Source organism: Dendrobates tinctorius, unplaced genomic scaffold (assembly GCF_039654945.1).
Source record: "Dendrobates tinctorius isolate UK_male_01 unplaced genomic scaffold, ASM3965494v1 ptg000364l, whole genome shotgun sequence".
Lineage (NCBI taxonomy): Eukaryota > Metazoa > Chordata > Amphibia > Anura > Dendrobatidae > Dendrobates > Dendrobates tinctorius.
Window position 1 is genome coordinate 768,998 of NW_027362030.1, and position 16,643 is coordinate 785,640.

At 46.9% G+C, this 16,643-nt stretch overlaps 1 protein-coding gene across 1 annotated transcript in view; it reads right to left on the bottom strand.

Annotated features, from left to right (window-relative positions):
• COIL (coilin) overlaps positions 1 to 16,643 on the bottom strand; it is a 60,253-nt gene that overhangs the window by 8,648 nt on the left and 34,962 nt on the right. Inside the window, exons 2-6 of the mRNA XM_073562695.1 lie at positions 12,569 to 13,769; positions 7,189 to 7,275; positions 5,051 to 5,098; positions 4,897 to 4,966; positions 4,212 to 4,297 (exon numbers count right to left, since the gene is read on the bottom strand). Of these exons, the coding sequence (XP_073418796.1) occupies positions 4,212 to 4,297; positions 4,897 to 4,966; positions 5,051 to 5,098; positions 7,189 to 7,275; positions 12,569 to 13,769 (1,492 nt within the window). The remainder of the gene's footprint in view (positions 1 to 4,211; positions 4,298 to 4,896; positions 4,967 to 5,050; positions 5,099 to 7,188; positions 7,276 to 12,568; positions 13,770 to 16,643) is intronic.

The window sequence follows — 16,643 nt, forward strand, 5'->3', positions numbered from 1 at the left end:
GGGTGCTCTACAGACAGTATATAATACAACTTCCTCCCCTGATCTCCAGTCCTATGTGCTCTACAGACAGTATATAATACTCCTCCCTCCCCCAAGCTCCAACCCTATGTGCTCTACAGACAGTATATAATACTCCTCCCTCCTCTGACCTCCAACCGTGTGCTCTGCAGACAGTATATAATACTCCTCCCTCCCCTGATCTCCAGCCCTATGTGCTCTACAGACAGTATATAACACTCCTCCCTCCCCTAATCCCCAGCCCTGGATGCTCTACAGACAGTATATAATACTCCTCCCTCCCCCAAGCTCCAACCCTATGTGCTCTACAGACAGTATATAATACTCCTCCCTCCCCTGAGCTCCAGCCCAATGTGCTCTACAGACAGTATATAATACTCCTCCCTCCCCTGATCTCCAGCCCTATGTGCTCTACAGACAGTATATAATACTCCTCCCTCCCCTGAGCTCCAGCCTTATGTGCTCTACAGACAGTATATAATACTCCTCCCTCCCCTGAGCTCCAGCCCTATGTGCTCTACAGACAGTATATAATACTCCTCCCTCCCCTGAGCTCCAGCCCTATGTGCTCTACAGACAGTATATAATACTCCTCCCTCCCTTGATCTCCAGCCCTATGTGCTCTACAGACAGTATATAATACTCCTCCCTCCCCTAATCCCCAGCCCTGGATGCTCTACAGACAGTATATAATACTCCTCCCTCCCCCAAGCTCCAACCCTATGTGCTCTACAGACAGTATATAATACTCCTCCCTCCCCTGAGCTCCAGCCCAATGTGCTCTACAGACAGTATATAATACTCCTCCCTCCCCTGATCTCCAGCCCTATGTGCTCTACAGACAGTATATAATACTCCTCCCTCCCCTGATCTCCAGCCCTATGTGCTCTACAGACAGTATATAATACTCCTCCCTCCCCTGATCTCCAGCCCTATGTGCTCTACAGACAGTATATAATACTCCTCCCTCCCCTGAGCTCCAGCCCTATGTGCTCTACAGACAGTATATAATACTCCTCCCTCCCCTGAGCTCCAGCCCTATGTGCTCTACAGACAGTATATAATACTCCTCCCTCCCGAGCTCCAGCCCTATGTGCTCTACAGACAGTATACAATACTCCTCCCTCCCTTGATCTCCAGCCCTATGTGCTCTACAGACAGTATATAATACTCCTCACTCCCCTGATCTCCAGCCCTATGTGCTCTACAGAGAGTATATAATACTCCTCCCTCCCCTGATCTCCAGCCCTATGTGCTCTACAGACAGTATATAATACTCCTCCCTCCCCTGATCTCCAGCCCTATGTGCTCTACAGACAGTATATAATACTCCTTCCTCCCCTGATCTCCAACCCTGGGTGCTCTACAGACAGTATATAATACAACTTCCTCCCCTGATCTCCAGCCCTATGTGCTCTACAGACAGTATATAATACTCCTCCCTCCCCCAAGCTCCAACCCTATGTGCTCTACAGACAGTATATAATACTCCTCCCTCCTCTGACCTCCAACCGTGTGCTCTGCAGACAGTATATAATACTCCTCCCTCCCCTGATCTCCAGCCCTATGTGCTCTACAGACAGTATATAATACTCCTCCCTCCCCTAATCCCCAGCCCTGGATGCTCTACAGACAGTATATAATACTCCTCCCTCCCCCAAGCTCCAACCCTATGTGCTCTACAGACAGTATATAATACTCCTCCCTCCCCTGAGCTCCAGCCCAATGTGCTCTACAGACAGTATATAATACTCCTCCCTCCCCTGATCTCCAGCCCTATGTGCTCTACAGACAGTATATAACACTGGTCAACAGCATTTTTGGTGCCAAAGATATTTCATCGAATTTAGGGTATTTTTGGGGTGCTGATTCTGAATATGTCATCAGTTTTGCCAGATTGGCTCAAGTTTTTGAGATTTTTGGTATCTTATTTATAGCACTTGTTGGTAAATGCGACGCATCATCTCATTAATTTCTTTGGATTAGTACTTGAACTGAGCAGTTCTCAATATAGTTTTGTGTTAATTAGTGTTCTAAAAGTTTGTTCATAGCTTGATTTTTGCACTAACTTTATGTTGTTGTCTGTTTTCCAGTGAAAAGCATGAACTCATCAAGAAGAAGTTGTCTTAACGATCCAGACTCATTCTGTTACATTTGTGGTGAATACACACTGCCAAAACATAGAAGAAACATAACAGACTTCGTAAAAAAAGTGTATTTTGCCTATTTTGGGGTTATGCTTGGGGACCAAGACAAGTTTTGGGCACCACACATAGTGTGCAAAGCATGTATCGAATTATTACGAAAATGGAGCAAAGGACAAAGAAAAAGCTTCAAATTTGGTGTTCCAATGGTGTGGAGAGAGCCAAAAAATCATCATGATGACTGTTATTTATGGTAAACACAGGTACAGGCACATCTTCACAATGAGGGACAGGCCTTCTTGCAGATTCCATGTTACTCCCATTTTCGTTTCTTATGCTTATTGAATCCTTGCACTTGCACTGCACAGAAATAACAGTCATCATGATGATTTTTTGGCTCTCTCCACACCATTGGAACACCAAATTTGAAGCTTTTTCTTTGTCCTTTGCTCCATTTTCGTAATAATTCGATACATGCTTTGCACACTATGTGTGGTGCCCAAAACTTGTCTTGGTCCCCAAGCATAACCCCAAAATAGGCAAAATACACTTTTTTTACGAAGTCTGTTATGTTTCTTCTATGTTTTGGCAGTGTATATTCACCACAAATGTAACAGAATGAGTCTGGATCGTTAAGACAACTTCTTCATGATGAGTTCATGCTTTTCACTGGAAAACAGACAACAACATAAAGTTAGTGCAAAAATCAAGCTATGAACAAACTTTTAGAACACTAATTAACACAAAACTATATTGAGAACTGCTCAGTTCAAGTACTAATCCAAAGAAATTAATGAGATGATGCGTCGCATTTACCAACAAGTGCTATAAATAAGATACCAAAAATCTCAAAAACTTGAGCCAATCTGGCAAAACTGATGACATATTCAGAATCAGCACCCCAAAAATACCCCAAATTCATTAAAATATTTTGGACACCAGAAAAAAATTTTTTTTTCGTTGACCTGTGTAATACTCCTCCCTCCCCTGAGCTCCAGCCCTATGTGCTCTACAGACAGTATATAATACTCCTCCCTCCCCTGAGCTCCAGCCCTATGTGCTCTACAGACAGTATATAATACTCCTCCCTCCCCTGAGCTCCAGCCCTATGTGCTCTACAGACAGTATATAATACTCCTCCCTCCCCTGAGCTCCAGCCCTATGTGCTCTACAGACAGTATACAATACTCCTCCCTCCCTTGATCTCCAGCCCTATGTGCTCTACAGACAGTATATAATACTCCTCCCTCCCCTAATCCCCAGCCCTGGATGCTCTACAGACAGTATATAATACTCCTCCCTCCCCCAAGCTCCAACCCTATGTGCTCTACAGACAGTATATAATACTCCTTCCTCCCCTGACCTCCAACCGTGTGCTCTGCAGACAGTATATAATACTCCTCCCTCCCCTGATCACCAGCCCTATGTGCTCTACAGACAGTATATAATACTCCTCCCTCCCCTGATCCCCAGCCCTATGTGCTCTACAGACAGTATATAATACTCCTCCCTCCCCCGAGCTCCAACCTTATGTGCTCTACAGACAGTATATAATACTCCTCCCTCCCCTGATCTCCAGCCCTATGTGCTCTACAGACAGTATATAATACTCCTCCCTCCCCTAATCCCCAGCCCTATGTGCTCTACAGACAGTATACAATAATCCTCCCTCCCCTAATCCCCAGCCCTATGTGCTCTACAGACCGTATATAATACTCCTCCCTCCCCTGATCTCCAGCCCTATGTGCTCTACAGACAGTATATAATACTCCTCCCTCCCCTGAGCTCCAGCCCAATGTGCTCTACAGACAGTATATAATACTCCTCCCTCCCCTAATCCCCAGCCCTGGATGCTCTACAGACAGTATATAATACTCCTCCCTCCCCCAAGCTCCAACCCTATGTGCTCTACAGACAGTATATAATACTCCTCCCTCCCCTGATCTCCAGTCCTGGGTGCTCTACAGACAGTATATAATACTCCTCACTCCCCTGAGCTCCAGCCCTATGTGCTCTACAGACAGTATATAATACTTCCAGCCTCCGCACCTTACTCTCCTGGGGCATCGCATACTCCACGATATCCATCCCATCTTCTCCTTCATAGATCAGATCAAACTTCCCCGGCTCCTTCTCTGTAGAGAGAGAAACCAATCAAAACGTGGTGGCAGGCTAGAGATATGGGGCCACAGAGGAGGACAGCATCCTGAGGGTCCTAGGCCACAAAATATGTGGGAACAGAGGAGGACAGCAGCCTGAGGGTCCTAGGCCAAAAAATACGGGGCCACAGAGGACACCAGCCTGAGGGTGCTAAGCCAGAAATACGGGGCCACAGAGGACACCATTCTGAGGGTCCTAGACCTTAAATACGGGGCCACAGAGGAGGACACCAGCCTGAGGGTCCGAGACCTTAAATACGAGGCCACAGAGGCGGACACCAGCCTGAGGGTGCTAAGCCAGAAATACGGGGCCACAGAGGGGGATGTCAGCCTGAGGGTTGAAGGGAGGAAATATGTGGGCAACAGAGGATGATGACAGGTGAGAAATACAGAGGTGTCAGAGAGGGGGATGTCAGCCTGCGGGTGGCAGAGTGTAAAAGGCTTAAGTCCACTCTGAAAGAGGATTTTTGGATCTAGTGTTGGGGACACAACAGCTGTCACCAAGACAGAGAGCAACAATGGAGGAGACTCAGTGACTAGTCACACAAAGGTGGCCCTATGGCCCCGGCACTCACTCTTCTGCTGTGATAGGACCTCCACCTCCAGCTCCTGACTCACTGCATCGTAGCTCAGGACCCGACCCTCCTGTATGGAAACACCAGACATGTTATATACTAGGAGCGGGACCCCGCACCGTCCTTTACATGGCTGCACTCGGGGCTCCTGTACCTTGTAGTCGGACACCTCCGGGCTGTAGTTCTCTGTCAGCTCCAGCAGCTGTAAGAAGTGGATTATGAGGATTATTAAGTAGGAGTTCCCATATCATAGCCCTGATGACCTCACTGGACATCATACATCCCCACACCCGTCCCCAGTATCCACCAGTGTCATCCACTCTGGCTATACTGGGTGATGACCAGTAGGACTGCAGCATTCCCAGGACTAGCCAGTGCAGGATGAGCCATGTGTCTGTGACACTGGGGAAGGCAGAACGGCCTGGTCATTGACCGGACTGAATGGTTCTGGGCCGGGCCCTCTGTCAGGTGAGGTTGTGGCACTGCACTGGGCGCCCTAACCTAAGTCAGACACGTGTAGAACAATTTGTGGCCGGTGACATTCAGTGTTGGCTTATCATCCTATAGATCTAACAGTGATGAGGAAATATGGGAGTGGACACAGGACAAGATCGAGAAGATCAGACATTATGAGAAGGTGACAGAGAACAGCTCACTCCTGGGGACAAGCTATCCTCACCTCATCAGTGCCAAATACTGATCACGCTGACTGATGGTACCTTGTTCTTCCACATCACCGTCACCGTACCGCAGTAGAAGACATCCTCTGTTATATCCTGTAGTGGAGGATAGCCTCTGTTGCGGACAGTCTCCATGTTGAACAGCCATTAGTGACTATCCCCCACTACCAGCTGCGACAAGAGGCTATTTCCTTATATTGGCCGTGACAGAGGCAATACCCAGTTACCGGCGGTGAAAGAGGCTGTCCCCCGCAACAGACAATATCCCCCACTACTGACCGAGACAGAGGCTATCCCCCGCTACCAGCCGCGACAGACAATATCCCTTACTGGCCGCGACAGAGGCTATCCCCCGCTACCGGCCGCGACAGGCAATATCCCCCCGCTACTGGCCGCGACAGAGGCAACCCTTGGCCCCAGCACTCATTGCTCACATCTTACTTTGAAGGCGATGATCTTCCCGGGCTATCCCCCACTACAGGCCGCGACAGAGGTCAACCCCCACAACCGGCTGCGACAGAGGCCATCCCCCACTACCGGCTGCGACAGAGGCCATCCCCCACTACCGGCTGCGACAGAGGCCATCCCCCACTACCGGCTGCGACAGAGGCCATACCCCACTACCGGCTGCGACAGAGGCCATCCCCCACTACCGGCTGCGACAGAGGCCATCCCCCACTACCGGACGCGACAGAGGCCATCCCCCACTACCGGACGCGACAGAGGCTATCCACACTGCCGGCCATGACAGAAGCTATCCCTCACTACCGGCCGCGACAGAGGCCATCCCTCACTACCGGCCACGACGGAAGCCATACCTCACTACCAGCCGCGACAGAAGCTATCATCCCTCACTACCGGCCGCGACAGAAGCTATCATCCCTCACTACCGGCCGCGACAGAAGCTATCATCCCTCACTACCGGCCGCGACAGAAGCTATCATCCCTCACTACCGGCCGCGACAGAAGCTATCATCCCTCACTACCGGCCGCGACAGAAGCTATCATCCCTCACTACCGGCCGCGACAGAAGCTATCATCCCTCACTACCGGCTGCGACAGAAGCTATCATCCCTCACTACCGGCCACGACAGAAGCCATACCTCACTACCGGCTGCAAGAGGCCATCCCTCACTACCGGCCGCGACAGAGGCCATCCCCCACTACTGGCCGCGACACAGGCCATCCCTGACTACCAGCCACGACAGAGGACATCCCTCACTACCGGCCGCGACAGAGGCTATCCCCACTGCCGGCCGCGACAGAGGCCATCCCCCACTACCGGCCGCGACACAGGCCATCCCTCACTACCGGCCGCGACACAGGCCATCCCTCACTACCGGCCGCGACAGAGGCCATCCCTCACTACCGGCCGTGACAGAAGCTATCCCTCACTACTGGCCGCGACAGAGGCCATCCCCCACTACCGGCGTGACAGAAGCTATCCCTCACTACTGGCCGCGACAGAGGCCATCCCTCACTACCAGCCGTGACAGAAGCTATCCCTTACTGGCCGCGACAGATGCCATCCCTCACTGCCGGCCGCGAGGAAGGCTATTCCCACTACCGGCCGTGACAGAGTCTATCCGTCACTCCTGCGCTCACATCTTACTTTGAAGGCGATGATCTTTCCAGGTTGCGGAGGAGCAGCGAGGAGCGGGAGAGCGCTGTAGTCTTTATTCACAACTCCAGGGGGATTCTGGAAAATTAAAGTAATGAGGTCACTGGAAACTGACAGACCCCCAAGGGCGAAACACAGTGAGGGGTCGAGGGAATGTACCATAATACAGAGGGGCATATACATCCAGTGATCATACAGGGAGAGGGAATGTACCATTATCCAGAGGAAGGGGGGCATATACATCCAGTGATCATACAGGGGGGGAGGGAATGTACCATTGCACAGAGAAAGGGGGACATATACATCCAGTGATCATACAGGGGGGGGGGAATGTACCATTACACAGAGGAAGGGGGGGCATATACAGTGGGTACGGTAAGTATTCAGACCCATTTACATTTTTTCACTCTGTTTCAAAGCAGCCACTTGGTAAACTCAAAAAAGTTCATTTTTTTCTCATTAATGTACTCTGTGTAGCGAAATATGTATGTTTTAAAAAAAAAAATATTCCAATTAGCAGAATCCTTATTATACACAGGGGGTTCAAAGAAAGGGCCCACTGCTGCTTTATGCCTGCAGACAACGCGCTTCGACCTTCTTAGGTCTAGGTCATCTTCTAGGTCTTGAAGACTTAAGAGGTTTGAAGCGCGTTGTCTGCAGGCATAAAGCAGCAGTGGGCCCTTTCTTCTCTGATCCCCCTGTGTATAATAAGGATTCTGCTAAATGGAATATTTTTTAAAAGATGATACAATAAAATGGATTTTAATTGCCAAGTAGGAAGAATCCTCTCGAATTATTTGTTGTCTCCTGTGGCTATTATTATTATGATGCATTTATATAGCGCCATTTATTCCATTTAGTAAAACGAAAAAAGTGGTTTGGTACCGTGTTAGCCAGTAGATAAAAATATATAAAGTGCTTTCAGTGAGAGAAACAAAATAGGAATCTTGTGGGTGGGAAAACTAACTGAAAAATTCTCAGGGTGGATTGAAAACATCCTCAAGCCGCTGGTAAGGAAGACAGCCAGCTATATACAGGACACTACAGACCTGCTTAATAAGCTATCCACGATAGGTCCCCTCCCCGACAGCACCATCTTAGCCACCATGGACGTCGAATCCTTATGTTCCAACATCCCACACGAAGATGGACTAGCCGCCTGCCGAATGTTTCTTGAGGCCAATGGGATCCCCTCCAAGTCTGTAATAGCACTTACCAGATTCATCCTCACACACAACTATTTCTCTTTCGGTGAGGAGCTATACCTACAACGCACTGGCACTGCTATGGGAAGTAAAATGGCACCCCAGTACGCTAACCTCTTCATGGCAAAACTGGAAAATGACTTTTTAACATCCTGCTCTATCAAACCCTTTGCCTATTTCCGTTACATTGATGACATATTAATAATCTGGACTGAGCCTGAACAAGAACTTCTAAATTTCCATGACAAATTCAACAAATTTCATCCAACCATAAACTTGACATTACACCATTCAAAAACAAAAATCAACTTCCTAGACACCACCATAAAAATCCAAAATGGTTCATTCCAAACATCAGTATATCGGAAACCAATTGACCGTCCCACATACCTCAAATGGGACAGCTTCCATCCTAAACACATTAAGAAATCCATTGTCTACAGCCAGGCCCCCAGATATAACCGTATCTGTTCCAGTCCCAAGGACAGGGATGAACACCTAACCCAGCTTAAAATGTCATTTTTAAATCAAGGTTACCATCCCACCTCCATTGATGATCAGATCGTTAGGGCCACCAGGATCCCTAGAAGTCAAGTACTTCAATACAGAAAAAAAGAGGAAAATCATTGTGTACCACTGGTAGTGACCTACAACCCACAGCTTGAAATACTCAGAAAAATGACTAAGAAACTTCACCATATCCTACACAAGGATGACCGGTTAAAGACACTATTCAAAGACCCCCCCTTGCTATGTTACAGACAACCTCCCAATCTAAGAAACATCATTACCCGAAGTTCAGTGCCCTCAGATTCACCAAGAGGAACATATCCTTGCAATGGGAGAAGATGCAAAACCTGCATTCATATAGAGACCAAAGACAAAATCCAAATTCCCAACACACAGCAGGACTATAAGACCCCGGGACATTCTCATGTTCCTCTTCCAATGTGGTGTATTTAATTCTATGCAATATATGTCCTGTGGGCGGCCTCTATGTTGGAGAAACAGGACAGAGACTGAGAGCAAGGATGAGGTCTCATCGTCATACAATTACAGACAAAAAAACCCATTTACCTGTGGCCAAACATTTCTGTGACCCAGGACACAACATAGGCAATATGAAAGTTGTCATTTTAAAAGGCAATTCACAGACACATCGGAGAGTGTGGGAGCAGAAATTCATTACTATCTTTGATTCTATTCACACAGGACTCAATTTGTCAGAAGGTTTTATGACCCATTACCATATCTGAGCTATCTCCTCCAAGTAGCCCTTTGATGTCACAAAACCTTTCACACGACCTATCTAATCTTACCTAAATAAGGATTCTCTCTCCAAGCTCATTGTTTGTTTATTGAAATGTTGTGCTTTAAACTGTATATAAATAAGGTTTCTTCACATATTTTGTCATATCAGCCTGATGAAGGGACATAAGCAGTCCCGAAAGCTTGCTTTGTAACAACATTCACGATTATTTGTTAGCCATTAAAAGGTATCATACCCACAAGATTCCTATTTTGTTTCTCACTGATTGCACTTTATATACCATTTATTCCATGGTGCTTTACATGTGAAAAGGGGAAATATAGACAAGTATAATAAACATGAAACATGTGTAAGACAAGGGACACACAAGTACATAAGGACAGGGGATCCTGCCCGCGAGGGCTCAGAGTCTCCTATTGCATCATGGGTGTGCCTCTCCCATTTCACCTCCGTGCGACTTCCTGGCAGTAAGTGGATCTCCTAAAGACGACAGACTGGGAGAGCAGGCTATAACTTTTACTGTTTGGGTATCTATATGTATGGATGTATGACCAACAGTAAATTAACATCTGTCCTTAGACTGCAGCTCTCACCAGGTCACAATATATGTTATCCTGAGAAGGCAGTCTCCTGTCACCACAGGAGGGATTTCCTGGAAACATTTCACACCTTCCGACTCTTTTGAACAGAGATGCCAACTGGAGCCTGACACTATCTATGAGAAAGGTCACACAAATAGTGTTCAAAGAAAAATAATGTATTCATGGGTAAATAGCCAGGATCCAGTCACAAACCATGAATTAGAATATTAACCCGAGAGGTTGGTCCAGAAACCTGATCTCCAGGTTAATCTATAAATTAGGCCTTTACACATAGATACCGGGTCACAGACTGAGGGACAGCCAAGCTGGTGTGATCCATTCCATATTAATCCCCCCCTCAGGGAGGATACCAGACCGCAACGTTTAGATATTTCTGTAAGTTTCTCACTTTTATTTATCACTGTTTTGCATATTTGTATGTCACTTTTTATTCCCATATTTTTATATCCTTTTATTGTAAGCTCTGTTCCTTTTCTATTAAAGCTTAAACTTTAATAAGTCTGAACCTTGTTGATCTAAAGAATCCATAGCCTTACAGTGTGTGCTCCTGGTGATTGGCAGACAGTAGTAGTAGTACTTCCGGGACTCATCGCCCGTGTGTTCGGTCAGTGGTGGCAGCGTGTATGAGCGGGGTGTGTGGTCTGTGTCGGGGTGTGATTTATGCTCCCACTGCAGCATAGGACAGAGGGTGAATGCTGGACGGAGTGAGAGGAGGTAGATTAACCCTTGCAGGCGCAACCCCAACTCACGTGCTGAGAAGCGGATACGTGACACTCTGCACCCCATCTTGACTGAAAAAAAACAGAAATGTAGAAATTTTTGCAAATTTATTAAAAAAAGATAAACAGAAATCTGCCATGGTCATAAGTTTTCAGACCCTTTGCTCAGTATTGAGTAGAAGCACCTTTTGAGCTAGTACAGCCATGAGTCTTCTTGGGAATGAGGCAACAAGTTTCTCACCCCTGGATTTGGGGATCCTCTGCCATTCTTCCTTGCAGATCCTCTCCAGTTCCGTCAGGTTGGATGGTGAAGGTTGGTGGACAGCCATTTTCAGGTCTCTCCAGAGATGCTCCATTGGGTTTAGGTTAGGGCTCTGGCTGGGCCAGTCAGGAATGGTCACAGAGTTGTTCTGAAGCCACTCCTTTGTTATTTTAGCTGTGCGCTTAGGGTCATTGTCTTGTTGGAAGGTGAACCTTCGGCCAAGTTTGAGGTCTAGAGTACTCTGGAAGAGGGTTTCCTCCTGGATATCTCTGTACTTGGCCACATTCATGTTTCCTTCAATTGCAACCAGTCGTCCTGTCCTAGTCTGGGAGTCATTCATGTGTTTTTTAGGAAACTCTCTGCGGGCTTTCATATGTCTGACACTGAGAAGAGGCTTCCATCGGGCCACTCTGCCATAAAGGCCCGACTGGTGGAGGGATGCACTGATAGTTGACTTTGTGGAACTTTCTCCCATCTCCCTGCTGCATCTGCGGAGCTCAGCCACAGTGATCTTGGGGTTCTTCTTTACCTCTGTTACCAAGGCTCTTCTCCCGTGATTGCTCAGTTTGGCTGGATGGCCAGATCTAGGAAGACTTCTGGTGGTCCCAAACTTCTTCCATTTAAGGATTATGGAGGCCACTGTGCTCTTAGGAACCTTCAGTACTGCAAAAATTCTTTTGTAATCTTGGTCAGATCTGTGCCCTGCCACAATTCTGTCTCTGAGCTCCTTGGCCAGTTCCTTTGGCCTCATGATTCTCATTTGGTCTGACATGAGCTGTGAGGTCTTCTATAGACAGGTGTACGCCTTTACAAATAAAGTCCTATCAGTTTAATTACACACAGCTGGACTCCAATGAAGGAGTAGAACCATCTCAAGGAGGATCACAAGGAAATGGACAGCATGTGACTTACATAAGAGTGTCTGAATACTTATGACCATGGGAGATTTCAGTTTTTCGTTTTTAATACATCTGCAAAAATTTCTACATTTCAGTTTTTTTTCAGTCAAGATGAGGTGCAGAGTGTACATTAATGAGAAAATAAACTAAGTTTTTTTGAATTTACCAAATGGCTGCAATGAAACAAAGAGTGAAAAATGTAAAGGGGTCTGAATACTTTCCATACCCACTGTACATCCAGTGATCATACAGGGAGGAGGGAATGTACCATTACACAGAATAAGGGGGACATATACATCCAGTGTAGAGGGCATGCTCAGGACACAGGGAACTGAACTGTGACCACCTATCACTTCCCTAGCAGTATAGTGGGAACGCTAATGGACCTCGCAGTGGGCACGCTCAGGGACTCACCTGGATGAGCATAGACACGTTGGTTGCGTCTTCGCTCAGCTGCTGCTCTTTTGTGGTCTCGGGGCTGTAGTTGTAGAAGAAGTGATTTTGTGGTTGTGCCTCCCCCCTACCTCGGAATCCTCGGCCCCTCCAGGGCAGGTTGTCTGTGCCCCACCCCCTGCCCACACCGCGCCCGGCAGTCTGAAGCGGAGCAGTGTGTGGAGCGAAGCCCTGGGCCACATGGCCATTATATGTAGGACAGGAGATCATCGGCTTCTTGGTGCTGTGAGTGTCCGGGCTGGAGAAGCCGTTGCTCTGCAGCGCCATCACTGGGGGTCCACGTTCTGCACTCCTGCTCTGAACCCTTTCCTCTGGGTCAGATGAGGAGGACGTGCTCTCATCTGTCTGGGTAAGGCCTGAAGCCCCCCGGTGGGCAGCAATGAGGGGAACCTCTGGGGGATAAAGCTTCTTGGTCTCCAGTTCCTTGCGAACATCAGGTTTTCCAGGTTTCTTCTCTGACAACTGCCTTGTGCTCCTCACTGTCTCCTCCCCCACTGGGGCCGCCACCCCCTTGTTCTTCTTGTTGTGCTCCTCCTCTGCATTCTCTTCATCCCTCTTCGTGGTTCTCTCAGGGGCCCCTATATGGTCACCTCGAGTTTTCTTGTGGTCCCTGCAGTAATCACTCTCCTCCTGTGAAGCTGCCTTTTCGCCCCCCTTAGTCCTCGGCTGTTCTCTAACCACCTCCTCGGGGGTCCCCTTTCCTTTCTTCTTGGGCCGCTGTCTCACCTTCTCCTTGCCTTTCTTCTTTGGCCGCTCTCTGGCCTCCTCAAAGGTCTCCTTCCCCTTCTTCTTAGGGCCCGCTCTGACTTCTTCCTCGAGGGTCTCCTTCCTCTTCTTCTTGAGCCGCTTTCTAACCTCTATCTCTGGGTTCTCCTTCCCTTTCTTGGGCCGTTCCCTGACCTCTTCTTCAGGGTTCCCTTTCTTCTTGGGTCGATCTCTCACCTCCTTCTCGGGAGTCACCACACCCTTAATCTTCTTGTTTGGCCTCACTGGAAGTTCATGCTCCGCGGGTGACGCCTCCCTGCTGTTCTCAGGAGTCCGTCTGTGGACACCTCTGGTCTTCTTGAGGTCTCTGTAGTCGTCAGTTTCCTCCACCACCCTCGGCCTCTTCTTGGATGTCTGTTGTGTGCTGTCTTGTGGATGGTTCTCTTCCCATTTGACACTGCGGATAGAAGCAGATCAAGAAGGTGTTGATAATACATGACACTGCAGGGAGCGGTGCTCTGAAGGAGCGATTACATTTTATATTTAATCCAGAGAGGTAGGCAGTGTTTATAAAAATATACAAAACGTTACAAAATGGAAAGAAAATACAAAGAAAAATATGGGAAATCCAACTTCCATAATAACTTTGCCCCTGGATGTCCCAGGTGGGAGATATTACTGTCATAATTGCTATCACGATGTCATGGATAGCATCATCTGATTTATTAGTTTGGGAGATGTTGCCGCTACTGCCCAGAGACATAAGACAATGTGTTACATTCATCATGAAAATATGTGTCACGATCTGACTGGCGAGTGACTTAGGACCAGAGGCACCCTTTCTGGCCCTAACACTAGGGGGCGCCCTAACTTGCCCTGTTCCCCGGGATACTTCAAATGGCAAAGACACCGGGGCCTCCGCTCTAGTCTTATCTTCTAGTACTGCCTTTCGTCTGTCCCCTTCCCCCACCCAGGGAAGAGAGACGCGACAGTGCACCGCAGTACACCAACCCGACAGACATGGTAACAAACATCAGGGGAAACTGAAAAATCCACACACACAAAATATACACTCACATATAACAGAGGAATCAATCGGGATGTGCAAGAAGGGGAAGAAACCAAAATAGAGAAGGATGAGGAATAACAAAGCGAACAAACCAGACAACAATCACTAAAACTCCTCCAGCTCTCTTTCTCATACCAACTTCTCTCACTCCAATGTCATGCAGCAAGTGCTAACTCTGACAAGGACTTAGTAATAGAGCCCAGATTTTATAGGGAAAAATAAGTGGCTAACCGAGAACAGCTGAATGTAGGGGTTTCCAATGTGGCCGATTAACCCCTGTTCTGCTGGAAGAAAAACACGTTTAATACACTGGAGAAGTGCTTCTTCTCAGTGCCAGAGTAAGAGCCACCAGATGCTGCGGTCTTCTGGCTCCGCTCCATTGTTGTAACCCTGTGACAGTACCCCCTCTTCTACAAGGGACCTCCAGAACCTCAAGGCCAGGTTTATCAGGGTGTGCAACATAAAAAGCTCAAACCAGTCTGGCCGCATGGATGGCAGAGGCCGGAACCCACATCCTCTCCTCAGGACCGTACCCTTTTCAATGTATCAAATACTGAAGCGACCAACGAACAAGACGAGAGTCTACAGCCTTTGCTATCTGGAACTCCAGATTACCATTGATAATAACAGGAAATGGTGGTGGAGGTGATGGTACTGCAGATGCCATGTACTTCTTGAGAAGCAAACGGTGAAAAACGTTAGGGATCCTAAAGGTAGGCGGTAAAGCAAAACGTAATGCTACCGGACTGACGATGGCCAAGATCCGAAAAGGACCGATAAACCTGGGACCCAGTTTCCAAGAGGGAACCTTCAGCTTAATGTTCCTCGAGGACAACCACACCAAGTCACCAACACACAAGTGCGGACCAACCAAACGTCTCCGATCAGCCTGTGGTGCTAATAAAAATAAGGATATTTTATAGCCTACATATTGTAATATATTGTTTATATTCTTTGATATAGTGTGGTCTCTAGACCAAGGGTGGAAAGTATTGCAAATATGAAATATGGTTGTTTGAATCCAAACACTATATATTGCAATATACTATGGTGTAATCTCATTGATGCTGAACTTTGATACTTAGCCACAAAGTGTTTGCTCTGTGTTAATACAGTGATACTGAATAATTGTTCTGTGGTCTTTGAAGCTCTGTGTTTCAAAGATTCATTATCCTGATTTGCACACAGGTGACCACTGTGATATTTGCTTTGACAAACAGTGATAGATACTGAATACTTTAACTTTTCTATACCCTGCCAAATGGGTTAAAGGAACTTATGGGAATTCTACAAGGAGCTTTCCAACTAATTCTGTGTGGTATTCTAATATAAGAGTTGTGTGGTGTATTCTTACACATGTGCTGGGAAAAATTACAAAGACAATAGGAAAAATAACAACTGTACAGATAATGAATATTTAGGCTGCTTGAACAAGGAAGTCTTGTGTTCAATAATAGTGTGATGCTCGGAGACAAGGGAGACCAAAATGTTTTGATGGTTTCATGTAGCAATGGTCATGCATGACATCAATAATCAAGGACCGATTGGGATACAAATGAGACGAGTATGAGTGTGTGCCTGGGTTACGATAGGTATCCAGTTTTCAGAATAGGTGATTATGGAAGTCATGCTATGAAGGGTTAATACTAAAATCAAAGCTGAAGTTTCTTTTTGTCCACTCTCTGAAGGTTTCGTTTCTCCATTTTTGTTGCTGTAAGATAAATTTTTGTAATTGGCATGGGCTGTCATGAAACCAGACTGTTCCCATCAGGTGCAAGATAAGGGAGGCGGGGGTGTAAAACTCTGAAGAATATGCCATTATACTACTTTCTACGCTATTTAGGTACGGACATATAAGCAGTTCCGGTTTTCTTGCAATATTATTGGCTTACAAAGTGAAGCATTACCATGATGTTATTGGTAGTTAAGAACCTTGCATAATTAAGCAAAAGATTATAAAAGATGTGACTAAAATAAAGGGGCTTAGTGATCTGCCTCGATCCTCCCGTACAGAGACCCCGTCTCCGTTTGGTCATTTGAGTTGCTAGCAACACTGTGGAATTAATTTGGAAATCACTGGATAATAATAATAATAATAATAATAAATTTTATTTTTATAGCGCCGACATATTCCGCAGCACTTTACATTTCAGAGGGGATTTGTACAGACAATAGACATTACAGCATAACAATAATCACATACAGTAGATTATAGCAAATACCAAGAGGAAAGAGGGCCCTGCTCGCAAGCTTACAGTCTAT